The following is a 25,603-nucleotide window of genomic DNA, read 5'->3' as shown; positions in this document are numbered from 1 at the left end:
CACATGCCACACAGCCTTTTCAAGCTGCTTCTCACCTCAGACCTTCACGCTGAGACAGCCACCAGGACAGATAGGGTCCCACCAGCCCAAATGGAACAAGAAAAATCCATATTTCACATTGCAAGATCCTAAATTCAGCCCCTCCTGCCTGGACCTTACCCAGGCTGACCTGGGCTTCCTAGAAAATCTCAGCTTTACGGAGTTAAAAGCCCACTGCAGCACTGGGAACCTGCTCACACAGATTGCCGAAGAATCCCCATTTCTGCACTTCCTCAGAAAAATTTGGTGCAGCAGCAGGATGAGTGTGCGGTGCCACATCTCTTTGCCTTGCAGAGTGTGAAATGGAAGAGTAAAAGTAAGAGCACGCAAAAAATACACCTCTGAGGTCTAAAATCCAATGGTGACAAAAATCGCCAGGTACCAGAAGAGTTTTTTCATGCCCACATCAGAGGGGCACCGGAGCAGGAAACTGATATAAAATAGTTCAAACTCCCTCCCTTTTACTATCCCTCAGATGACAGCAGAAATGTGCAACAACCGGGCTCTAAGATCTGGAAAAGCCTCTTGACCAGCGAGCTGCTGCTCCTGGCAGCTTTCCTTGGCAGGATACTGATGGGTACCTCTCCTCTTCCAGCTCTATGCTGCACAAGTTACCATTTCCACCTCAACTTCACTCCTCCACCATCATGCAATAGGGCACCAAGGCTCCAAACACCAGCAAGGTGGTAGGGCAAAAGGTCACCAGTTTCCAGCTGGGACTTGCCACTCCCTGGCCTCAGGCTGGAGGCTGTCGCCCCTGCCACAGAGAAACCACAGCCCTGCCTTCCAGGGGAAAAACAAAGGCTTAAAAACAAAACAGAAGTTCTGACTCAGTAACTGTGGAAAAGCCTTGGCTGGAAGGCAGAAAGACACAGGGTGGGACAAGCAGAACTGCCCAGCTCCTGACACCGGCTGGGAGCCACAGCTCGGGCACCACTGTGGCCCCCGGAGCAGCTCCTGCCCAGCAGTGCCGGGGGTCTCCTGCTGCTGACCCCACCTGCCCCAGAGGACACAGGGAACCAACCCAACCTGTGACCCCAGCAGACGCCAACACTTGCAGGGCCCACAGAAAATCAGATGGAATGAAAGATCAAAATGAGTAAAATCCTCATGCCCAACCAAGGACATGAAGACACCATTCCCAGGAGGGGAAGAAATGCCTGCCTTCCCCTCTGCCAAAGCAAAAAGGCAACTCCCAGCTGATGTTAAAGGCCAGCAATTCCCACTCCATCCTTGTCATGTCCGGGTCACCAGACCCGCACTTGGAGCCTCTCATCCGGTGAGAATCATCCATCCCATTGCAGCTAATGTGCTTAATCCCAACATTAGAAAGCAAACACTGGGTATCTCTAGGAATACGGAGTTGGCCTGGTTCTCCTCCTCTGCAAAGCAGCCACTACCAAAGCCTGGGAGCAAATGCTCATCCAGACACCCAGGGCATCCAGCTGTGGTGACCACCTCAACCCCTCAACACACAGCTGTGTCCTGAGGTCCATGAGGGTCTGCAGTCAGTTCATGCAACTGGGTCAGAACTCCCCAAAGGAGACCCAGGTCCTCAGCGCCCTTGGCACAGGCAGCAGGATGCTGGTGTGGGGGAGCGGGTGGAGCAGGTCAGACCACCGAAATGGGGAGAATAAAGACCTTTTGCTTAAGCTCCAGGAAGCAAAGAGAAAAAACACTAATTAACTCAGCGGCAAGTTGTTAGTATTTGCATATAAATGCAGCCACAAATCATGACAAACAAGGCAGGACAAGGCAGGCCCATTAGCACACAGGGATCCAGCCTGGCTCCTGTGGGTCAGGCAAGGCAGGCTGCCAGCCACTCCCAGGGGAGTGCGGGAACCGGCCCTTATCTCCGCCAACACTCCTAGGACCAGCAGCAACAGAAGCCGCAGGGATAAGGTTTCTTTCCATATAAAACAAAGGAATGGGATAAATTCTTCAATCCCACTCAGAAGTAAAGAGCTGCCAGAGAAAAGCCAAAGCAGAGGTTCCTCACCGCAGCAGCCTCACCTGAAATCAGGGCAGAGTGGGCTCCCCATGCTGCTCTCCCCCAGAGGGGATGCACAAAGCATCTTGCATCATAAAGAACAAATCACCCACCTAATGTACCAAAGAATGTGCCCAAAAGCCTGAAATGGCAAAAATGACCTGAACAGAACAAAATCCGACTACTGCTGTAGTTCAACAAGTTTACCCTTCCAAAAGCCACTACAGCAGTTGGCTTTATCACACTGCATTTCACCTGAGCTCGCCTCCTTGCTCCTGCAGAGGCTGCAGGTGTGCTTGGCCCAGCTCTGGCCCTCCCCACATGCTGCCCAGCACCTGGATAGCCTCAGAGCTCCCTGCGTTTCCACACATTGCTTTTGCCTAATGAGTCACTTACTACCACTGAGGACTCAGTATTACACAAAATTTACTATTTTTCTTCTTGCAAAAGGCCAAAACCTGAAATTCCACCATTTTGGAGTTCTGATTGTTTGTGTGCTCTTCTTGCCCCAACTCCCACTGACTGGCATCCCAGGATTTAAAAGAAAACTCCAGCAACTCCCAGTTTACATCAAGGATTAACAAAAAGAAAAAAAATAATCCAATTTCTAATTTTAAACAGGAAACTCTCCCTGGCAAGATCCCAAGAACCCTTCCACGGTGACTTTTATTAAATGCAAGTTTCTCGTCACTGCAGCTCTGAGCACAGACCATCAGCTCAGGCTGAGAGCAAAGTGGCCTGGCCCTGCCACGGGGTATACGGACCCCTCTGCACACAGGGAACGGGCAGCGAGTGCAGCCAGGCATTTTCAGAACAGTGTTGGAAACCACCACCTCTGTATCTGCAGTCAGCAAGCAGCCGGGGTGCTCGGAGTGGCCGCAGGATGACACATCCAAACAGGAGCCAAGTCTGAACCATCAGGCAGGATGAACGGATGAGCTTCCCACCACAACAGATAACACACAACTGAACCGTTCTGAAAGAGCATTACAGTAGAAATATTCCAGACTAGATTTTTTTCCCTCTCAATGCAAAGTTTCAAACAGACTTTATCGAAGAAATCACATCAGCTCTAACAGCAATTTCCACTCTTATGTGCTGCACCATCCAATTTAGAAACTATCCTTCTTGTTCTGGCTTTTGTTCTCGTGTTTGCACGAGAAATCACTTTTGCTTGTCCTCACTTGGAAGCCAGTTAAGATCACAGTTTCACTGCAGGGTAGGAAGTTTTGCTTTACTAATGACTTTGTACAGAATAAACCACTAAGAAATCACTAGTCTGTAGAAACAGTCAAAATCTGGGGGTTTATACAAGAATTGCTCCATAATGACCAGGAAAAGGGGAATCTGTACAAAGATGGCCCCAAGAGAGCCCTCACTGCTCTGGTGCTTGGACATGGATGGACAGATGGACCTTGCCACACAGTCTAAACACACCTGACCCACAAGCGCGCCAAGAACACTACACACACAGCTGAGATCCAGGAGCTCATCCAGCCCCAGCACAACCCGCACCAGGGTAGGGCACACTGTGTGCCTGGGCACCTGTGCCCCCAGGGGTGCTGGAACAGCCTCTGCCAACCCTTCCACTGCCACCAGTTACATCCCAGACCTCTGCAATGTCAGAGAGACACGAAAGAGACTCCTTGGACATGGTAAAGGCAATTGCTTAAATGAGTTTCAAAACCTGCAGCAAATATTTGTTTTAGAACTGCAAAGAGCACCGGTCAGGGGCAGGAGGGAGGAGTTGGAGCTACCTGGGGCACCTATGGACCCTTCAGAGAACAGGAGCCAGATCCTTCAGAAACACTGGCCAATGCTGCTGCAGAGGAACTGGAAGCAAAGAGATTGTTTATTTGTTTAAGCAGGTGAAACTACAAACAGAAGCCACCCAGGCTGCCAGTTGCTCCAGGTGCCGGCCCCGCAGGGCGGGAGGAATGGTGCGGAACGCACGGGGCACGAAGCCCAAGGCAGCAGCTGGAACAGGGCCAGGGCTGCACATGGCAGTTCCCGGGTCGAGGCCCTGGCTGCCAGCGGCCCCAGCTGCTCACCCACAGCACAACAATTCCCACCCAGCTCCCCATGCCGGGGGTCCCGAAAGGAGAACACTCAGAAGGGACCAGGGCACTGTGGGGACCAATTCGTCCTTCCATGGCAGGAGGAGCTGCGCCTTAAGCCAAGCCTATGCCTCAGCCTTAGCTCAGCTTCCTTAGGTGGAAGGCTACCCAGGGATACTCTTTAGTTTAACCAACCTGTACTTCTGAAAGGACAAAACAGTAATAAAATAAAGATGACTAAAAACAGTGCCTTGCTCCCTAGCAGCCCTACACCAAACATACACTTAGGCCCCAGCCCCACACATGATTCTGGCCAGTGCAGCAGCAGAGCGAGGGCTCCTCTGCCACTGTTCCTCTAGGAAGGGCTCTTGGTCCTGCCTGCCCACTCCCCTCTGCTCCAGCACAGTCATTTCTGCAGCAACAACCTGTATCACACGACTATTTCAAATTAAACGGAAGCAGGCAAAACCACCAAAAATAAAAATATTTTGAGGAAGCTTCATTTTCCCCCCCATCCTTTGGCAGTTTTTCTAACCCAGGTCCCTTCCTTAAACTACTTCCCCGTGCCACTGTCCCAAAGCTCTGTGTCAGCAAAAGGAAAAAGCATCCAGGGCAAGGCTGGCCTTGGCAGCAGCATCAGTGTCACACATGGACACGACACCGGCCCCTGCAGCCCCTCCTGCTCCTGCCTCTTGCCCTGGCACCACCGAGCCCTTGTGGTGACTTACTTGCCAGGAGTTCCTACACACGGGTAAACAACAGGAATCCAGCACACAGTGTGTGAACACAGCGGTGTAAACCTGCTCGTGGACATTCCTGTTTTGGTTCGAAATCCAGCCGCTTTGGTACAGCTCGTAACTGTTTCCAATTCAATTAAGCCAAACTAAAATAAACCCTCCTTGAACTGAAAATAATGTCCATGGGGCATTCTAATGTGCAAGTAAATCCTTTGAAAAAATAATAATAAATCAATGTAAACTTTCCTAAGTAGAAAGGGTGCTGGTAAGCAGAGGGTATTTGTTCTGAAAACCTTTGAAACAGTCAGAACGAGGAGCCGAGCACAGCTTTTACCAGACACTTCTTGGAGTCCAATCGTACTGTTTACCTAAGACAGTTAAAAGGGTATCAGCAGCGTGAAATGCAGTCACAGCTTCAAAGTCACACAGTCTTGAGTCCTAAACATGCCACAGCAACCTCATTTTAGGCAAACACAGGTTCTATTTTTGTTAAGTGTTTCTCTTCCTCTGCTGTGCAAGAGGCTCATACAAGGAAGAAGGAACCTTTAAATAAAACAACAAAAACCCCCAAACAAACAAAAAACCATTTACACTCAAGATACCATGAGAACATTAAAGAACCACCTCTCTGTCCTTTCTGCTGCAGTAACCACAGTAGCTGATTCTACCAAAAGAAGCCTTATTTCACCATCATCTTCCCCTTCTGTAAATGATCTGCACCCTAAGACACCCAGTCCTTTTATTTCCAGTCACCAGGAAGGCAGGAGCCATCCCCACAGCAGTCACCAGCATCATCTTTGGGGCTCAGAACTGCCAGGGATCGTTATGGAGACCTGGACCATGGGGCTGACTCAAGGTTGCCATCCCCTCCTCTGTGCTGTTCAGGCACAGCCAAGAGCATCACTCAGAACTGTTTAACATTCAGGCAACTGCAATAAAGGTTGAGTCTTAGCGAAGGTAAACTAATGTAGAGTTGGGAAAGCACTCAGTCCTGCCACACAGTCCAGCAAGGCCTCCAACAAGACACAGACACAGCTCTTAGTATCCCAAATATTTGCTTGGGGGAAATTGTGACCAAAATACCACCCTCCACCTCCTGGAAGGGTCTGTTTCAATGGCAGCCTGGAGCTTTTTCTGTTTCTCTACATTTTTTTACATTTTTAAATGCAGGAGACTCATTGGGCACCACCAGCAGTAAAACACCTGCAGCTCTGCCTGACACCTCTCCATCTGTGTTCTCCAGTGGTGGTGAACTTCAGAGCTCCAGAGGACAGCCAGTGCTTCTTGAAGAACCTCATCAAAAGCATCTTGCTGACCATTACTACTTCAAGTGCTTTGCGCCCATTAGCAAGAAGGGACTGAGAAAAAGATTGCTGGAGGAATCAAAATCAGAGTCCTGATACCCAGCTCCTGCCTGAAGTAACCAGACAACTGCACAGCCCAGTGGCCACTCAGACTAGAGGAAGGAAATCTCCACTCCTAAGAGTGCAGTATCACTCCAGAGACCCAAAAGGATGCTATGAGGCTGAAGGAGTTGCTGGTTAGACACTTCCAGTCTCACTGCCAACAGCAGGAGGACCTTGCAAGGGGCTTCTGGCAACCAGGTCTGCAGCCTGGGCACAGCTGGGTGGTTTCAAGAAAAGAGAAGTCAGTTATGCTGTGAGGCTGACCCCGGCCCTTCTCCTCCATGTGCTCCGAGCAATTCTCCCGGTGCTTCCAGAGCTTGGCTCTGTTGCTCAAGCATCTGCAGTTCCAGGTGAAACCGCTGCAAGCCCGCTGTGAAGGCAGCTTTTCACACAGGGCTGTGCTGGCAGCTGACCCACCACCTGGGGAATTTCCAGGATCTCATGCAAATCTCCAAGACTTCCACACCCCTCAAAATAAAGAGGAAACAGTGGAGAGGCTGGTTAAAATAAGGCAACCAAGGAAAAAATCTGTGGCAACTCTTTCAGACAGGCACTGCTATTCACCAAGTTTCTGAAATAGCAGAGGGGCAGGCGGTGCTGGCTGCCCTCCCCGGGGCCAGGTGTCCCACGCCAGCACGCAGCACACGTCCTGCTCCACTGCGAGAAAAGGGCACAGGCTGGCAGCAACGCCTGGCACACCACCTGCTCTCCCCTCTGCCAGCCACGAAGTACTGCCAGAAAAACCAGCCTGCCAGCCTTCCTCCAGCACCAGTCTGTCATGGGGCAGCACGTGCTTCTTGTCCACCATCCTCACTCCTTGGCCAATAACACAACCATCCTAACTGGCACATTCTGCCACAGTGCCTCTTCCTCCAGCTGTGCTGCAGGCCCAATGCCATGCCCAGAGGAGCTCATCCTGAGGAACAGGAGCTCAGAACATAAACCTGCCTACACCTTCACATGTGGCTCTGCTTAGGCTTGGACTTTCCCAGACTACAAATCCTGGCCAACATGACCAGTCTTCTGCCCCAGTGCTCTGTGCTCCAGAAGGCAGCAACACCAGGAGAGATAAAAAGGTGTTACAAAACAAAGACCAACCAGCCCAGTTTCTCCAGTACCAGAGCACAGGTCTCCAAAATGACCACCCTGCCGGGAGGTGCCAATCCACTCTGAACGACCCCTCTGCTCTGCAGCTGCCCACAGCAGGCACCCCCATTTAAAATTTAAGGATTCAACAATGCTCTGGGGATTTAAGACATGTCACGATTTTTCATAATTAACCCCCACTTACAGTCCCTGCATGTGAACTACGCATCAGCCCGTTTCATCCTCCAGCTGAGGCAAACACTTGGTGCCTTGCCCAAAGTCAGCGTCAGAGCCGAAACGGATCTTCTGACTTCCAAACAAGCTCACGGTGTTAAGCTGCTTTTAACTGTCTCTATGGAAGATGAAAAACAGCAAGAAGAAAGGAATTGGGGAAGGAAGTATGTAAGACTAAAGGAGACAAAATTAACAGGAGAAAATTAAAGAGGAGAAATTTAGGCTCTGACACCTGAAACAGCTGTGGAGGAGCACACGCCTGGGTGCTGCAGACCTGATTCCCAGATGAAAGGCCAGAGCACTTGTTCCTCTAAGCTGGACACAAGAGCACTGACTGCAGGGCCCTGGGGACAGTGAGCTCTGCCGGCCCCTGGGATCCACTGGGTGCCTTCACCTCCAGTGCCTGGGCCCAACACTGCCCCGGCACCTGCTGTCCCTTGTCCCCAGCACCTTTGGGGAGCAATGCCCTGCTCCTGGCCCCACTGCTCCACGTAGCTGCATGTGAATGATGGTGGGCGTGTGACCTGCACTGTGCCGGGGGCCAAGGCGCCTCGCTTCGACACCAACAAAGCAGAAGGTTAATTTGAACCTCGCAGCCCTGCTGCTGCGCGCTTGTGTCTCCTCCTCGCCCTCCCTCCCCGCTCTCCTTTCTGTGCAAAGCCTGACATCTACAGTTCTGTCTGGCACAGTCAGGGGCTGTGATGGGAACCACGCAAGGACGCGGGGACGCGGTGGCCAGCCAGAGGGGACGTGGTGGCCATCGGCCCTCTGCTTCCTGGGCTTTGCTCGCTCACACACCAGCAGCACAAAGCCATCTCAACCCAGCCAGGGGACACGCACTGGGAGCAAAGACCACCCGGTGGTACCACTCCAGCGGCCATGGGCACACTGCTACTGCTCATCCGAGACCAGCTCCTGTGCTGGCACTGACACCCAGTGCTGTCCAACAGTGCACACCCACGGAACCACGGCCTGGCAGCATCGCCTCTGCAGCCATCCTGTGGGAACCTCCCACACCCCGACACAGCTGGGGCAGCCCCTGCTCTGCTTCTCAGGTATCCAAGGGTCTGGGCACCAGCCTCTCTAACACCAGAGATATAGGTAAAACACACAAGCTGCTGTGCACAGCTTGAATCCAGAACACCTCCACGCCGCAGGAGCAGTGCTGCTTTGCAGACTCCGCAGCTCTCAAACCTGTGCCTCAGACACCAAGTAGCTCCATGCACTCCCCCTGCTCAGTCTTCTGAACCAAGCTCCAGGCCTGCCAGCACACTTTCCCACCACATCATACCTCAGCAAATCCACCTTGGGGGAGAACCCCCAAATACTGCATCATCCCAAACAACACACACCTGACTGCGCCTCTCAGCCCAAACAAACTGCACCTGACTGCAGCTCAGCCAGGTGTGCCTTCACAACCTCCTCAACTCCATTACAACAACACCAAAACCCTCAGAGCCTGTTACCAGACGTCACAGCCGCTCAGGAAACCCAGCACCCAACCCGGCAGGATCAAGCACATCATTGCCATGTTACTATCAGCGTTTCTGCACGTGCACTGAATTCTATGGCGAGCGCCACGGTGTTTGCACAAGGCAGCTGGTGGCAGCACGGCAAAAGCAAGGTTAAACCCCCTGCGATCCAACTAGGCCAGCCAGCTGTTTTGGAGTCAGGCCACCACCAGCCAGGGAATTGCAGTTGGAAGTACGAAGTAAACACAAGGTGGGATGCAGGACGCTCTGCTGCCTGGACCTGAAGGCTTGGGAGCAGCTCCCAGAGTACGCCTGCTCCCATCCTTCCCAAGCAGGGACTGATGCTCCAGCAGGTATGCTTGGGCCATGAAAATAAACACTTACTGAGACCTAATGTGTTGGAGGCCCTGCAGGCTGCACTTTCCCAGATACCAGGGAGGGGGGAGGACAGGAGAAAACCTTTTACCAGAGCTGCCATGCACATAATCTGCTCCAGCATCCCCATCAAGCAGAGGAACTCACATGGCTCAGCCCTCACCAGGTTTAATACCTGAAAGCCTGGTTACCACAGGGCCATCACCCTCCTGCTCCACAGCAACATGCACCACACAATTCGCAACATTGCAAAATGTTTGTTTTTCAGAGGGAAAATAGAAAAATACTGCTGCTCCTCTTGGCCTTTTCTTAGCGAGAGGCATGTTTGGCACTTGTGACATAATGAAATTACAATCAACAGCCAAGTGTCTTTCTCCCAGCAGCAAACTCAAGGGCAAAGCCGGGTGGCCACGGCCTGCCAGCAGCACCCGCCATCATCCTGCAGTCCCTCCACTTCAGCAGTGCCTGGGACGTGCTGGGAGCGACCGCTGGCTGCGGCCTGTACAGAGCTCCCTTCCTGACATCCCCAACTGAAAAATAATTTCAGGTGGGAGTGAACATGGACTGTGCTCACGGTCAGTTCTGACACGCACCGTGCACACCTGGTGCACATACGCCCGCGCACAGCCAGCGTTGCTGCGGCGATGACCATCCACCTCCCGCGCCGACAGACGGACACATCTGTCCAGCGCAGCTGACAAGGAAGCACTGGGAAGTGCTGGCTCCTTGCTGGTGCAATGGGACCTGAGCAAGACCTGCAGCATCTCCAAGGGAAAGGAGGAACACCAAGGCGGGCAGCCAGGACAGCCAGGGCTATTAGGATCCCGGACCCAGTGTCAGAACTGCTGTTTGCAGTGAGGGAAGCCCGACTCATCCACCCTTTTGTTGTTTTCTGTTTTTTTTTTTTTTTTTTCCCTTTTTTTAAACTAGCTGGAATTTATCTATTTTTCCAATCCCTGCCTACACACAAACCCAACCTCGGGAGCAAACAAAAATGCCTGAATCGCAGATCAGAGACAAAGCAGGAGGCGGGCGGGCGGCCTGCTCCCGCTGCCCTCACCTCACCCCTCGGCGCGAGGCGGTTATATTTAGGTACCGCCACGGTCTGCGGTGCCGCGGCCCCCTCGGGCACGGCGCAGAATGCAGATTTTCCAGACAACAGACCACAACAGCTCCGTCAAAACCATTAGAGGCTGCGGCGCCCAGGCCTGCGCACAGATGTTTTGATTCCCACTCTCCTGCCACAACAGCCCTCGACAGCCCCATCACCGCCGCCATGCGCTGGACGCCCGGCCTGAATTTCAGCTGGTGAGGAAGGAGGGAGGAGGGAAGGGCAGCCCCACTTGCCAGGGAGGAGCTCTTCTCTCCAGTCCTCCCCTGCCCTGCACTGCCCCAGGGATAGTGGAGCCAGCCCCCCTGGAGCTCCCAGAGGGCATGGGGGATGACCCACCATGAGGAATCAGGAGCAGTGCAAGGGGGACAGCCCCCAGAGGCACCTGCTGCAGCCCTGGGGGCCTCTCCCAGGCCAAAGCCCCTGTGGTCATCAGTTGCAAGAGCCCGTGAGCGGCACAGGGATCCAGCATGCGGCCAGGTCAGGGGGACCTGGCGGGACCCAGCTTTGTTCACAGTACACCTCTCCTGCCAGCCGGCCGTGCCCACTGGCACGCAGCCCCTGAAGCCACACAAAGGCCAAACCTTGGCTGCGCTCTGGTGAAGGGACACAAGAGCCATGAAACACTCGGCCTCTCCCCAGCCCATCCGTCCCAAACCGATCTCCTCTGCAGTGCAAACACACCTCCAGCCCTGGCACTACGGCAAGGCCAGCATGCACTGCCGGCAGCATCCACAGAAGATGGTTGCCGAAAACTCTCCTACCACATACAAGCAAGTGACATCAACAGGGAAATGATCCCACAAGAGATCGAGCCCCCACAGAACAGAACACAGCATGTGAATAAAGTCAATTTAAAAGCCCACTAGTCCTTTTCCTACTTCTCCATGCAACATCTTTTTTTTATTATTATTATTGCTATTACTGTTATTTTAGAAAGCGGAAGGAGGTGTTAACAAGGAGGCTGACACAACCAGCCGTGTGTCCATCAGTTTGAGATTCAGCGATCCCCACTGAAGCCGTTCAAGTGCTGGCCAGGCCCAAAGGAAATGTGCTGCCCCGGGCTGCTCCCGGCCTCCAGTATGACACCAACAGCAACTGGGGCGGAGGGGTCAAAGCGGAGAGATAAAAGAGGGACACAAGCCTTAGCTTTTGTCAGAGCGGCCACCACCGGGCCCTGGTGTGACAGTGGCCACAACAAGGCCAGGCGACGGTGCCAGGCACGCGGAGCTGCCTGTGCTGCCTCGGCCCACCGAGCAGAACCTTGGCTCGGTCCTGCGGGAACAAAAGGCAGCGTCAGGGTGGGAGGAAGGGTCCAGGGGCTCCACGGCCGAGGGCGAGCGCTGCTGCAGCCGGCATTGCTGCGCGGGAGAGGGGCTGGAGCCAACTTCCTGCTGCCCTCTGCTCCCAAAATTACTGCGTTAAAAAAAAAAAAAGAGTAGGGGGAAAAAATACAAATACAGCAAAGCAACTTCTCCGGCCAGACAGAGAGCTTCTCTCCCCTCTAATGTGCCTTTTCTTTGCTTTTGTTCCAGTCAAGGCTGCCTGCGGAGGGGGACCGGGCGGGAGGCAGCTCGGGCAGCCGTGCAGGGAAAAAGCCTTCAGCTGTCGGCAGAGCAGGAGCCTGGTGAGCCCTGGGCCTGGCCACAGGGCTGTTGCTGCACAGCGGCGGGGAGCCCAGCATGATCCTGCTGCCAGGGGCCTGGGACGCCCCGCTCGGCAGCCGCCCCCCTCCCGGCTGCTCCCCGGCCTCCGCCGCAGCCGAAAAGCCACACTCCGTTTTTGCTCAGCGCCGGACCAGACAGTGCTCCCTAATGAGGGAGCATTACAATCAGCTTGTAATGCTGAATTTTTAATGCTGCCGAGGGCTCTGTTACATAATAAAGGGGGAAACGGGAGCAGAGGGCAGCCGGCAGGGCTGCCCGCTCCCCCCGGCCACGCAGGTGGCGGCCCTGGCCCACCGGCCGCCCCTCGCGCCCCCTGACCCGCTGCTTACCGCCAGCGCCGCGGGACAGGGCGCGCACGACGCCCATCGGAGCTCCTGCCCTGCCGGGAGGGTTGCACAAACTTTCCTCAAGTGCGTGGAGGGGTGATGCCAAAACGCTGGCTCCGTGCTCCGCCGTGGCTCGGCCGGGAAATGATTTAAAAGCAAAGTTCACGAGCATGTTAACGGCATGCTCTCGTATGTCCCCGCACACACGGGCTGCGCTGCGCCGCTCAGTAATACCCTAAGACTGTAAATCTATAACCACTGCAATGATTTAGTGATTAAAAACATGATAACATATTGTGTAACTGCAAACCACAGAATCCCTGCCAACTCTCCTCCGAGATACAGGAACAAAAATACAGAAAATGTGTTGCTCGCAGCGGTCTTCCTAAACTTGATGGAAAGATTTTAATAATAATACTAATAATAATGCAAAAAAACCCCAACAACCCAGACATCAGAAAAAGGCTGGATACAACGCAAGGCTGAAAAAAAAATTTAAGACAGAATTTTAAATACGAATCTTGCTCTAACAAATTACAATCTAAACATGCCTCGCTTTTTTCTCTTTTTAAGTTTGTCGTAACTGGAATAACTGGTCTTGTGTGATGTCTTGCATATTCAAAGTGCTTTGTAATAGGATACGGAGACCAAACCTTATTTGCCTAAACTCAATGGGTTTTATTTTTTCCCCTCTCCCCCCCCCCATTTCTTTTCCTTTTATTTTCTCTCCTCCCCCCACTTCTCCCCTAACGGGGGTGTGGGGGGGGGAGGCAAAAGGAAGCAAGGGCTTTAGGCTGTAAGGAAAATACCTGAAAGAGGAAGCTGCAATCCGTAATATTGTGAGGAAAGCCAAATATACATATATTTTTAAAGGCAGCTATGGGAGTTTTGGCCTCTAAGCAGCCAACTTGACCCCATTCTCTCTATTCTCTTATTTCCCCCGTTGCAGGATTCCTGCACCTTCAGTCGGATTCGAACTCAATGTGACCCTAAGGAGGGAGTCACCGAGCCTCCAGAAAATTGCTCCATATTAAACAGGAGCGAGAAAAGGAGAAAGACAGCAGGCACGGAGGGGACTCCGCGTTACAGAGTCCAGGACACACCGAGAGCAGCCCCGAGCACAGCGGGAGGGAGAAACAGATCTTGCTAGAAATCAATTTTTTTTTTGTTTGGTTGGTTTTTTAGAAAAGGTGAGGACAATTTAACAATTAAAAAAACCCAAACAACCAAAGACACAAACAAACGCAACCCAAATTATAAATAATTCACAGTATGAATCCCGCGTGTGCGTGGCACCCCCGCACGCCGTGCACAGCCAGGGCACACACACACGCTCCCCGCGGAGGGTGCGTGCGGGAGCGAGAGCCCGGGCGCGGCGGGTCCCGGGGACCGGCGGGGACCGACAGAGACCCGCGTTTCACGTAACTGCGATAAGCGCCGGGCGTTGCAGCCCCGAGTCATTAACCCTGGCCCCGAGCGGGCTCGGCCTGCGGTGCCGCCCGCCCCCGCCGCGCTCCCGCACCGAGCCGCCCGCGGGGAACAAGAACCGCCGTTACTGTGCGTGGCCTGGCCGTGCGGGCCGCGGGGTGCGGGGCTCCGCGGGGCCGGGCCCGTCGCCGCCGGGGCAGTTTTCGGCACTTTCTTCGCCCCTTTGTTTTCCAGCGCGTCCCCGGCGCGGAGCGGCAGCGGGGACCGAGGGCCGCCGGAGCGGCCGCGGCCCGGCGGGGTCCCGGGGGGCGCGGGCTCCGCGCGGGGCCGGGGCCGGGCCCCCGCCGCCGGCCTCGCCGTGCACAAAGCGGCCGGGCGGGCGCCGCGCCCGCTCCGCTCCGCGCCCGCTGCGCGCCCCGCGGCCATGGCCGGCGGGCGGGGCGGGGGGGTCCGCGGGCGCTCAGCGGCCCCCGCGGCGCCGGCACCTGCGCGTCCCCGGCGGCGGCGGCGGGGCTCCGGGACGGCGAGCGGCACAAAGTTTGCTGGGGGATCCGGGGCGGTGGGTGGGAGCGGGCGGGAGGGGGGGCCGGACCAGCCCCATGCAAAGCAGCCCGGGCGCCCCGAGCAGGAGGAGCCCGAGCGGGGGACAGGGCAGAAAAGTTGCCACTTACGCGATCGCTGCTCCGGCGGCGGCGGCGCTTTTAATCCCGGGCGGCGGCGCGGGGGCTACAGATCCCATGCAGGCTGCGGCGGCTGCGGCGGCAGGAGCGCGGGGCTCCGCGGAGGGGCCCGGGGCAGCAGCAGCGGGAGCCGGGGGCAGCAGCCGGAGCCGAGCGAGAGCCGCCGCCGCCGCCGCCGCTGCCCAGCAGCAGCATCGTTGTCGGGGAGTTTGCAGCCCCCCGGAGAGAGGGGGCCGCGGGCGGCGGCAGCAGCAGCGGCGGCGGCGGCGGCGGGTCGGGGCGGAGCGGCGGGCGCGGAGCGGAGCGGGCGGCGGGCGCGGAGCGGAGCGGGCGGCGGGGCTGGCGGTCGCCGGAGCAGGAAGCGCCCGGACTCAGATCTGATGATTGGGAAGAAAAAAAACTCTTTGGATCTTTATTCTGCTAATTAGTTTCCTGCAAAAAATGGCTGATTAGTGCAGTGCGCATGTGCCTCATTACCCAGGCACGACGGGAAGGGCTAATTAGCCACCTTCTGGATCAATAAGATTCAGCCCAGGCGGCGGGGGAGGGAGCGAGCGCGCAGGAGCGGGCGGGGGGAGCGCGGCGGCGGCGGCGGCGCCGCACCGAAACTTGGGGCAAGCGGCCGGCCCCCAGCCCGCGGCGGGGGGGCCCGGCCCCGCTCCGCGCCCTGCCCGCGCAGCGCCCTGCCGGGCAGGGCAGGGGGCGCGGGGCCGGCCGGCGGCTCCGCACCGCTCCGCGGCGGCGGGACCTCCGCGGGGCCACCTGCCCCCGCACCCCGGGTGGGGCCCGCGCCGCCCCGAGCAGGGCCGGGCCGGGCTGGGACGGGACGACCCCCGCCGCCGCCGCCGAAGTTTCCCCGGGAGCAGCCGGGAAAGTTGCGGCCGGCAGCGAGCGCAACTTTGCGCGCCGGCCCCGCAGCCGCCGCCCGCAGCATCCCCGCAGCATCCCCGCGGCGCGGCCCGGCCCCGTTCAAACTTGGCGGCCGCCGCTCCGAGCGGGCCGGCGGATCAATGCGGCCGCGGCCAGCCGCGCTGGGAGCCGGGCTACAGGTTTCACCAGCCATCGCTGGCAACAGCTTTGTCATTTTCTAAAAATAAGAAGCTAAAAGTTATTGTAGAAGAAGGGGCTTTTTTTGTCCCCCGCACAATGTGCCTTTTGTGAGTTTAATGCCATTCTGGGGCTCTCTATAGCCCCGGACAATGGGGAACTCCAGGAGGCGGCTGTGCCTCTGCCTTTTTTCTTTCTTGCTTTCTCTTTTCTCCCCCCACCCCCTCCTCTTTTTTCCCCTTTTTTCTTTTTTTTCTTTTTTTTTCTTTCCTTTTTTTTTTTTTTTTTTTTTTTAGGAAAGGATGCAGCATTCCTCCAGTCCCACCAGAACCTCTGCTTTGATTAAATAAATATTTTTCTAGCCTTACGGTAATGCTTTTCACTTTCTGTTCGGGTCCATCTGCGATTATTATTTAAAATTTTTATTTCCAGCAGCTTTTCCCTCCCCATTCTAGCTCTAGCAAAAAATGTAGATGATTGCTGGGAACGTGGAATTTGAATTTTAGGAGGAGGTGAACCAGTAACAAGCTTCTATCCAGGCTTCAGGAATATGTTTTTTTCATCTTTCTGTAAGAGGCTATTTTATTACTAGCAGAAATGCAGCTGAATTAAATCATCTGTCTTGAAAATCTAAAGAAGCTTTTTCTTTTTTTCTTCATTTTTTTAAAAATTTTTTTCTTTATTTTCATAATAACATAAATAATTAACTTCCGGGTTTGTTTCATAGCTCTGAACAAGGAATGCAGTTGCGGTCAGTTTTTCCATTTGGGAGAACCATAATGTAGATGTATTTTATACTGCAAGGTAATAAACTGCATGTTTGTTAGTAAATATTTTAATGAAATGTCTTGAGCTATCCCTATTTCTTAATGTGGGGGTTGTCATTTGGAATTTTGACAAGTCCCTTTAAGTGGGATGGGAGTGAAGGAAGAGGATGGGTGATTAGGAATTTGACTGTACTGTTGATGCACTGAGGGAAGTGTCTTGCATTTGAGAGATAGTCACAGGTTTTAAGACTTAGGGTTTGGTAGGTGCCACAGTTCTGTGGATGTTGTACCTGCAGCCCTGGTGTACCTGGTGATCCCGGTGTGCTGTGTGTGAGTCCTGGTGGTTGGATTGACTCCAGTATGAGACCAGTTTGCCTTTAAAAGCTGCCCTTAAAAATCTGTCAGTCCCTGCTCGATATACGTCTAGCTGGCTTTATGGAAGAATAATTGTTAATGTACTTGCCTTTAAAAAAAAACAAACCAACAAGAACTCCTAAAACCAAACCCTAACAAAAACAATGCCAAGCAAAAAAAAAAAAAAAACAACAACCAACTAACCCCCAAACCACGGAGCCCTGGGGGAAGCGGAATTTTTCAGGGCTGCTCAGTGCGCTGTCTGAGAAGGTGCGTGTAATTTGTAACTGTTTGCTGAACATGAACCAAGTGTGGGTTGAGGATGAAGTTGAGGCGAGAATAAAGTAACCCTTGTCTTTAGCACTTGGGATAACTTAGAAGTGCCTCTTTTCTCCAGAGGCTGTGGATCCAGTGGCCCAGGCTGCGAGTGGGTGCTGCCTGCGGCCACATTTTTTGCAGAGCAAAGCAAAAGGAAACGTGTGGGGAAGTTGGGGAGCAAAGGAGCAACTGTGGATGCTCCAGAAATAGGCACCTCCGCAGGGACGTGTGCGGGCGCGGGCTGGAGCCATGGATGTTGTCTCTGTGCTTGCATCGTGAATTCTGGCTGTGTGCTGCTGTCCTCTAATTTCCCATGACAACATATGGATCCCATAAAGGCAAACATGCCGGAGTGCATCTGTCTGGGTAGTTAACACAAACCAAACATCCCCCTGCTCGGCGATCCTGCTGCTCCTCTGGCCGCGCTGCGCGGAGCCCTCCTGCGACAGCCCCTCGCTGCTCCGGCATTCCCCGTCACGCTCCCGGGGTGAGCCCGACTGCCCCGGGAGGGAGGAGGGCAGCAGGCGCCAGCTCAGGGGAGAGGAGAGGTTAAGCGGGAAGAGGGGCGCGCGCCCTGCGGCCCCCCGCCCTCCTGGGAGCTGGTCCAGCCCGAGCAGGCTCTGCCCTGGGGTCAAGTCCTAGGACATCTTCCCTCCACTCCTGGCAAGGCAGGAGCTGAAGCTGGGAAGGGAAACAGCCAGATGAGCGGATGGCAGAGATTTGCCCCTCGTCCTGGATGCAGCCGTCTGGAGGCTGGGGAACGGGAGAGTTCCCAGTTTTCCAAGGTGCAAAAAGAGGTGGTGAGGGGAGGCTGTGTGTGAAAAGAAGGGAAGGAGCAAGTGACGGCCGCAGGACCAGCGGATAAAACCACTACGCAAATACCGAAATGCAGCCAAGGAATTAAGGGATAATTCGTACAGAAATTGTTAGGTATGATTACATGTATGTGCATGCATGTCTCCTCTAGAAAATTTGCTTTCCATAAGATTTCTTTGTTCTAGGTAAAAGACAATCTGGTTGCTAAAATATAAGAAGGGGCTTCCCTTGCTTTAATTAGAAATCTTGATACAGCCTCATCTGCAATAGTGCGGGTGCCTCTTGTTTCTATACATGTATCTCTGCACACGCATAGATGGGATTTTGGGTTCAAATAGCTTTTAATGTGCTTAGCAGAAAGAAGCTCTCAGTATCAGATCTGCAGGGAAAGTAAGACTGATTTTTCCCATAGGAAACTTGTTAAAGACACAGCTGAATTATTAGATCAACCCGTTTTTTTGTCTCATGGTATATCTGATGTATTTGCGCATAGAATTGTAGTTTAATTTCCGTTATTTTGAACAGATGGAACGAATAGCAGTTCTTTAAAGTTATTATTTGTAGAAATGTATACAAATTAAGAGGAACAACTTTGAAGCAAAATGTTTTTCTGAGGCAGCGCGTATGGCTATCTGGACAGGACTCTCGGCAAAGATGGTTGTTATCTCTGACATGTAAAACAGGGGTGAGCAGCTCCAGTTTCCTGGGTTCTCCCCTGGAGACACGACCTGGCTGCCAGGGGGCTCGGGAGCAGCTCCCTGAGGCTGGGGTGGGTCAAATTTGCATGGGGCCGTGGTGACAGCACTTGGCGGATTTTTAGGGAGCCACAAGCATATTCCCTTGCTCGCCGCCTGGCACGGGGGGACCGGGCCAAGGCTTTGCGATGCCGGAGGCCAACGGTGCACAAGGGGCTGATGTATGGGGATAGTAAAAAATAATAAATTTCCAGGCTATCTTTTTAAATTCAGGCTTTAAAAATTATTGGTGGTAGAGGGGAGATCTAGCTTAGAAAAAATCTCCGTAATATCATCCACTTCCACAGCTCTGTGCTTCTTGGAAATGTGTCTGAAGAATCAGAACAAAGCATGGAAGGCCAGAGTCCTTGAAGGAGCTCCAAATGATAAAGTCTGCCATTCATTTTAAACACAGCGTGCATTGTGGAAACACAGGTCAATTTGAAGGCATTTGTCAGATTTCCAGTTCCCTCTGCTCCTTTGCAATGGAAATTTGCAATCAAATCCCTGTGCTGGAGTTGGGATGTCTGCCTTGATCAGTTTGTATGACTTTATGCCCAAAGCACTGGCCAGGTAAGCTAGCTTTTCCTTTGGAAAGTTTGTTTGTGTGGAGTTGAGCAGGAGACGGGGGGAAGACTGAGGGGAATCAAGCTGGAGCAGATGCGTTTATTCCAGGTTTGGAAAGGGGAAAGGGCAGGCGATCGGCAGTGACGGATTGCACAGGGCTGGCCGAGCTGCAGGAGTGAGCTGATACCATTTAGAGACGCCCAGCAAGAGGCATGGAAAGGGATATTCCAACAGCAGCGTGGTCATTGTTGGGATGCAGAAATGCAGCAGGGCTGAAGAGCCACATTGCTGAGCAATTCTGGCCAGACAGCAGGAATTTCTTCTGGCGGCATGTTCCCCTTGGTTAATGCTGGGGCTGCCACCCTTATTGCTGACACGAGTGGGGATGCTGGAGGGGGGAGTGCATTTCTCTAGAAGAAATGCTGTAGCATTTGGGGAGGTTTGGGCTGGAGGGGATGTTCAAAGGGACGTTTGTTCTTTTGTCTTCAATTTATTTCTGGGGTTTTACCTGATTATTAAAAGACATTGTGCTCTAGGCAGTGGGATTGACGGGACCTCTGTGGGCTATTCCAGCTGTCCCCAAACCTCTGGCGAGGCTGCTGCAGCCAGGCTGAGTAAACACTCCTTAGTCAGCCAGCAGGCTTGTAATGTGCATTTGCTTGTTTTGCAGGCCATAACACAAGAGGAGTGGATGTGTTTGCCATGGAAATAAACACTTGGAATACATCTATATGTTTCTTGGCTTTTTGAGAGAAATGAAGAAAAAAGTCTTGGCATTTAATTAGGAGTCACTAACCTGATAAATATTGAACATCATTTCTTTGTGAGCTGCTCCCTGTGCTTGGAGTACTCTATGGATGTATTCCACAATTGCACTTGTTTAATGCCTGTATCACCTCATGCCTATTGTATTTATGTTGTCATCAATGTCAGATTTTAATTAAACAATTAAATCACTGTCACAGCAATTTCCCTAGAAAACTATTTTAAATGAAAAATCCCACAATAAATGTTTGAGAACCATCTTAAAGGGAAAAAAAAGAGGGAAATAAGTTACAAAATAAAATTACAGTTCCCACAGAATTAGAAAGAAAAAAAATGTTTTCAGCACTGAGAGGAATTCTGGATTACATTCTGATTCCACAGCATTCAAAGTGTGTCAGTAGGGAGACTAAGACAACCTAGCCTGTTTTGGGTGCCGGTCTGGGTCTGTCAGGCGGAGCCGATAGTGCAGGGACCCCGGTCCAGGGCTGGCACATCCTGTGCTCACTCCCCACTGTGGGCCAGGAGCAGTGACAGCATAGCAAACCTCTCATCTCAGCACAAACCAGGTACTAACGCTCCTTGGAAAACAGTCCATCCGCCTTCTTCCCCTCTGACTTATTTCAGAATTAAGCTGCAGATTTGCAGGAAAGCCTGCATCAAATTATTCACTAAGTTAAGCACCAGCACCAGCTGTACTTACTATATAGCAACTACGTTCCCCAACCCTGAGTTGTAACCAGTGAGCAATCGGATCTGACATAGCATCTCTGCTGCAGTTAATCAAACAGTTCATCGTTATCTCTTTGTAAATATCTGCTCTTATTCCTCTAAACCTGTACTTCTTCGCACGGAAAAATCACAAACATGAGATGCAAAATTCATCAGACAAGGTATCTGCAGGAATCACGCTCTCAGCCACACGCCACGATATTACCTGTATTTAACATAAGCACATCTGACATTTGCGGCGACGCGAGCTGTGCTCATTGGAACAGGGGCCCGGCTGTGATTGCAGCGCGACGCACCCCACGGCTGCCCCCGGCCCTCCCGGCCAGCGCCACTGCCGCTTTGATTTGTGCCCTGGGAGGGCTGTGCTGGGAGCTGTGGCGGGGGCTAGGGAGGCTCCACTGTCCCCCTGCCCACAGCAGCCCCCAGCTGGGGCTGAGGGGTCACCCCTATCCCAGCACCCAGCCCAGCAGGAATCCTGGGTACTGTTTCTTTTAGGTCCATGCTGAATTTTTTATTGGAATGCAGCTTTGCAGATTGGGTTATGGCTGGGCTGCGTGTGGTTTGTATCAGCCCTGAAGTGTTTTACAGCTGGAGATGATTTGGGGGGGGGGGCCACATCCAGCCTGTCCACAGCCAGGTCTGATGTTTGTCTGCTGCTGTCTCTCTAATTTTTTTCTATGTGCCTCCATCAAAAGGTGAGGTTAGCACTGGGGGGGGTGGGTGATGACAACAACGACAACACCAGGCCCATCCCTCCCCCCTTCCTCATTTCAGTTCGGTTCTCCCAAAAGCAATTTGCCAGCAGATCCCCTTTCCTCCTGTGGCCACAACAAGTGGAAGGTACCCGCTGCAGTTGTGCCCGAGCTGGGCAGCCTGAGGCCTGGGCACAGGCTAGCTGTAGGCAGCACCCTGGCAGGGACCCCCCACCCCAGCCAGCACCACTTGTGAGTCCAGGGCACAAAATCTATAACCTCAGTTCAGCCAGTGAACCCCAAAGCACATGCTTCCATCAGGCCAGAGCCATGGCAGAGCCTCCACAGTCCCCTTGACCAGGGCAGACCCTCACGTGGGCCTGTCCAGGGCCACCTGCACTGTGCCCAGAGGCTTTGCCACCAGAAGGGACTTGGCTGAGCATATGCAGCCAGAAATACATATTTTTATACTCAGGAAAGGGGAAAATGGATGAGGTTGCACAGAACCCTCCTCCAGGCAGGAGAGGCTGTGCTGGAGGAAAGTATTGCTCATAATGATACTTAAGCCCAGACACTTGAATGCTAAAGGTTAAACTTACATTCTTCAAGAAAGGGCTCCTTGCCAGCTTGAACCGTGTTGTGTGTTCACTATTGCCTCCTCCTCCTCTTCATCCACTCTCAATCCACTTTTGGTATTTGTTGAAATAACTAAGGTTCTGGGGTGGTTTTTTTTCCTCCCTTAATTTGTGTTCTCTGTGCCAGTTCTCAGCCTTGTGGCTGTCACAGGGTTAAAAAAAAAAAAGGCAGTCCAATGGCAGTATGAAAGTGAAGGTTTTTTTCTTAGCTGCATACTACTGTAGCTTCAATCCATCAAAAACCAGCCTCAGCACATGCTCCGTCCTCCAGTGACACAGTCCATAGAATGCCGTCCTCCACCTCCTGTCCTCAGCTGAATAACCAGAATGTACATTTTGACAATAATGCTAAAAATAGAACTGAAAAACAAATTGAAAGGGTGATATATATATATATATATATATATATATAGTAACAACAGGATGGAGAGGGAATTTTGGAGGCAATCCTCACTAGGGCTGGAGATGAAACTGGTGGCAATGCTTCCAAATGCTCAAGTCGAGGAAGGAGAAACAGGAAAATGCCCACCCAGGATCAGCACTTTATGATGAATTTCAGCATAATATGAAGAAGCAGACACGCAGTTTGGATGCTACATTTAGATCTTAATGATCAAAGAGCACCTTCTCCATATACTTTCATGCTTCTCCCCAGAGATATTTCCCATTAAAAAAGAATGGAAATAACATTACATTGTGCACGCCTTCTAAAGCAGCCCCTTTACACAGGCTCATGCAGGCTTTTCGTGGAAATCAGTCTTAGGTGAAAGCACAGAACATGGATCCCTACATCTCAGCAGCAGCAGGTAGAGGAGACCCAGACAGGAAGGCTGGATCAAAGGCTTTGAGGAGGAGCATGGAAAAGAGCCAGAGTGAGCTTCAGAAGTCAAACACAATTTTTATTTGGGTTCAGAGATGATAAAAGGCCAGTGATGTTCATTTTCCTACTTCCTGCAGCAAGAGACCAGGGGGCTGCAGTGCTCCGCATCCCTTTCAACAGCAGCTTGCTGCAGTGTATTTCTTGGCACGGCCCTAATTGTATCTCCTGGTCCCAGTGGAAGTTCACACTTTTTAATATGTCTTATTGCTTCTGCAACTGCTGCCACCAGTCAGCAATCACAAACAGGAAGCTATGAGTCAGCAGAGCCATAACCTGCGGGCTGACAGCGGCCAGAGGAGAGGGACGATCCTGGAAAACACCAAGAAGGGCCGAGCCGGCCAGGCCCTGCTGTGGGAATGGTGCCCAGCCTGGCCCGGGGATGTGTCTGGAGCCTCGGTTCCTAATTCAGCCCTTCAGCTTACACCAAAACCTGGCATAAAGGCCTAGATGTTGCTCTGGGCCTGAGTGCCGTCAGAGAGGTTTCCCAAAGCTGGTCCCCAAAGCTCAAGGCTGTCACAGCAGGGCAAGAGCAGATGGGGACAGCAGTACCAGCCCTGGGTTCAGTTGCTCATCCATACTCCAAAAAGCAGGTTTTTTACCCCAGTAGGGAGAGGCATGGCAGAGGAGGCAGTGGTGACCCCTTGGCCGGGAGACGCCGACAGCACCCAGAGCTTGGCTAAACCACGGCTCACGTAGCGCAGGGAGTGGATGATCTATTCCCAGCCTGGTTTTGTCTGTTTTCTAACTGTATTTAGCAGCGAGTTTACTCCAGATTGAGCCTGCGTGAGTAAGTGTGCATGTAAGGGTTGAGGATTGGCTGTGGCAGGCAGAGGGTTTGCTGAAAGGCTTGTTAAGGAAGCACTACTGACCATGCAATCCAATTACATAATGCTTCAAAAAATAACCGAGCTGGGAGTCGGGTCTGAGCAGCGCGTTTCAGCAGCAGAAAGAGGTATCAAATGTCCGTCTTCCAACCCAAAGGCTGACAGTGTATTTGTGCCACAATCTGACACTGCACCTTGGCCGTAAACTGCTCTAAAGAGGAAACTTGCTTCCAGGGGAAATGTCTGCTGTTCCCTTTCAAGGCAGTGCTGCACCCTGCAGACCAGCGTTATTTGAGTCCTTGTAAAATTACCACTAATCTCTGCACTCAGGATGCCTTGCGTTTTATGGGCACTCATATGACGGCAGCTTTGTTTTCTGGGGGGAAAGTGGAGTGCTGAGCAGAGAGAAGCAGGCACCTGGCCATCAGCAATGCCTCTCAGGGGGTTTTCCTCAGCTCCTTGCAGTTCCTCTTGGCTGTTCCAGACAGGACAGACATAGAGATGATGCACAGTATTATACAGGACAGTGTCTGAAAAAAATACCCTGTCCTGTCTGGGGAAGATCCAGATGCTGGGCATCTGCCCGTTCCTGGGCAGAGCTTGCACAGAGCTGCGCATCCCTTCTGTCGAGATGGATGCTGAGGGAGGGGACCGAAGGGCCAAGCTCCAGGGTGGCTCTATCCACACGCTGTTTGGGATGACTGGGGATTTAGAAACCTCATCTCAAAGCAGCACTGATAGGTTTCATTGGAGTTACTAATTTAACTGCTGGGCTGCTCCGACGGCGTCACAGAGAAGGCACACTTCTGGTGAATGAAGGAACAGCAAACTAAGGATATTCTTGGCCTCTGCCGAGCTGGGGGGGCTCAGCTGCTGGGGATGCTGCATGAGCTCCTGTGATGGCCACCAGCGCCCTGCTCTGGCCTTGTCCCAGTCTCGGGAGCGGTGGGGTCCCTTGGCCGGGGAGCACCCCGTGCTCCCCGGGGCTCTGCTGGGCGCTGCCCACGCCGGGAGCCCCCCGGTGACACGGGCGAGCCCCGGCCCTGCGCCACCGCCGGGCCCGGGGCAGCGGCGCGGCGGCCGCGGGCGCGAAGGGGTTACGGGCGGCTCGTCCGGGCCGGCCCGCCCCGCCGCCTTCCCCGGCTGTTCCCGGCTGTTTACCTGGAACGCCCGGCCGGAGGCAGCGCTGACATCACCGCCGCGCCCCCTCCCTCGCTCCCTCCCGCCGCCGGCCGAGCCTCGCCCGCCGCGGGGCCGCAGCTCCGGGGCAGCGCACAGACCTGTCCGCTCGGCCCGGCCCGGCCCCGCCGAGCGGATGGTGGCACCGTCACGGGGGTGGTGGCCCTGCCATGGGGATGGTGGCCCCGTCGCGGGAATGGTGGCCCCACCATGCAGATGGTGGCCCCACAGCGTGACGACACTGCCCATTTTCACCCTGTGCCCACGCTGGGTGCAGCACACGCCTACGGTGCCCAGGCTCAGTCCCGCGGCTGTTCTGCCCTCCCCGCCCGGCAGCCCCTGCCCCTGCCATCCGCAGCTCGGCCCCCTCACCCATGGCCCTGGGCACACACGCTGCGACGGCGCTGCCGCCTGCCCACCCACCTGGCTCCCGCGTCGCAGCCCGATGCTCGGGGGCCACCATGCCGCCCGCTCCTCACTGCCTGCACCCTCCTCCCCAGGGCCGCTCTTGGGCGCTAGCGGTGCTCGAGCCTGGCTGGTCACATCGGGCTCTCTGGCAGGCCCGGGTGGCCCGTGGCCCTGGGCACACGGTGGCCACAGCAGCGGCGCAGGTGCTCGCCCCTCCGGGGGTTGCTCACCCCAGCCGCCCGTGGCAGAGCTGCTCTGTGGACGCTTTCTTCGTGCATTT

At 53.8% G+C, this 25,603-nt stretch overlaps 2 protein-coding genes and 1 long non-coding RNA gene across 20 annotated transcripts in view; 1 reads left to right on the top strand and 2 right to left on the bottom strand.

The window, feature by feature from the left end:
- The window catches only part of ZFHX3 (zinc finger homeobox 3), a 514,090-nt gene that overhangs the window by 115,153 nt on the left and 373,334 nt on the right, over positions 1-25,603 (bottom strand). For 16 of the 18 annotated variants that reach the window (XM_064670437.1, XM_064670430.1, XM_064670429.1 and 13 more), the window contains one exon: positions 14,600-14,985. The exons of 1 other annotated variant lie outside the window; for it this stretch is intronic. The gene's annotated coding sequence lies outside the window, so the exon portion shown is untranslated. Of the gene's footprint in view, positions 1-12,503; positions 13,888-14,599; positions 14,986-25,603 lie in introns of those variants that run through there. One more of the 18 variants, XM_064670447.1, reaches the window with a different exon arrangement.
- Positions 11,653-14,354, bottom strand: LOC135422283 (transcription initiation factor TFIID subunit 4-like). Its single transcript, XM_064671364.1, has 2 exons — positions 14,023-14,354; positions 11,653-11,923 (listed from the first exon to the last, which is right to left on the bottom strand). Exons 1-2 carry the CDS (start codon positions 14,352-14,354, stop codon positions 11,653-11,655), a joined length of 603 nt encoding a protein of 200 aa, XP_064527434.1.
- On the top strand, positions 14,982-19,875 carry LOC135421786 (uncharacterized). The gene is made up of 3 exons (XR_010434187.1): positions 14,982-16,024; positions 16,383-16,459; positions 18,953-19,875. It is a non-coding gene; the product is annotated as an uncharacterized LOC135421786 (long non-coding RNA).

This window comes from Pseudopipra pipra, chromosome 14, assembly GCF_036250125.1.
Source record: "Pseudopipra pipra isolate bDixPip1 chromosome 14, bDixPip1.hap1, whole genome shotgun sequence".
Taxonomy (NCBI): Eukaryota; Metazoa; Chordata; class Aves; order Passeriformes; family Pipridae; genus Pseudopipra; species Pseudopipra pipra.
The sequence above is the reverse complement of the archived record's forward strand: the minus strand, read 5'-3'. Positions and strand labels throughout refer to the sequence as shown.

What these genes read in the sequence shown, in the direction of transcription:
- LOC135422283 (XM_064671364.1), bottom strand. Translation starts at nt 14,354, where the DNA reads ATGGCCGCGGGGCGCGCAGCGGGCGCGGAGCGGAGCGGGCGCGGCGCC. An exon ending in TGTTCCCCGCGGGCGGCTCG is followed by an intron (nt 11,924 to 14,022) that starts GTGCGGGAGCGC and finishes TTTTTAACGCAG; the next exon opens with TAATTTTGGGAGCAGAGGGC.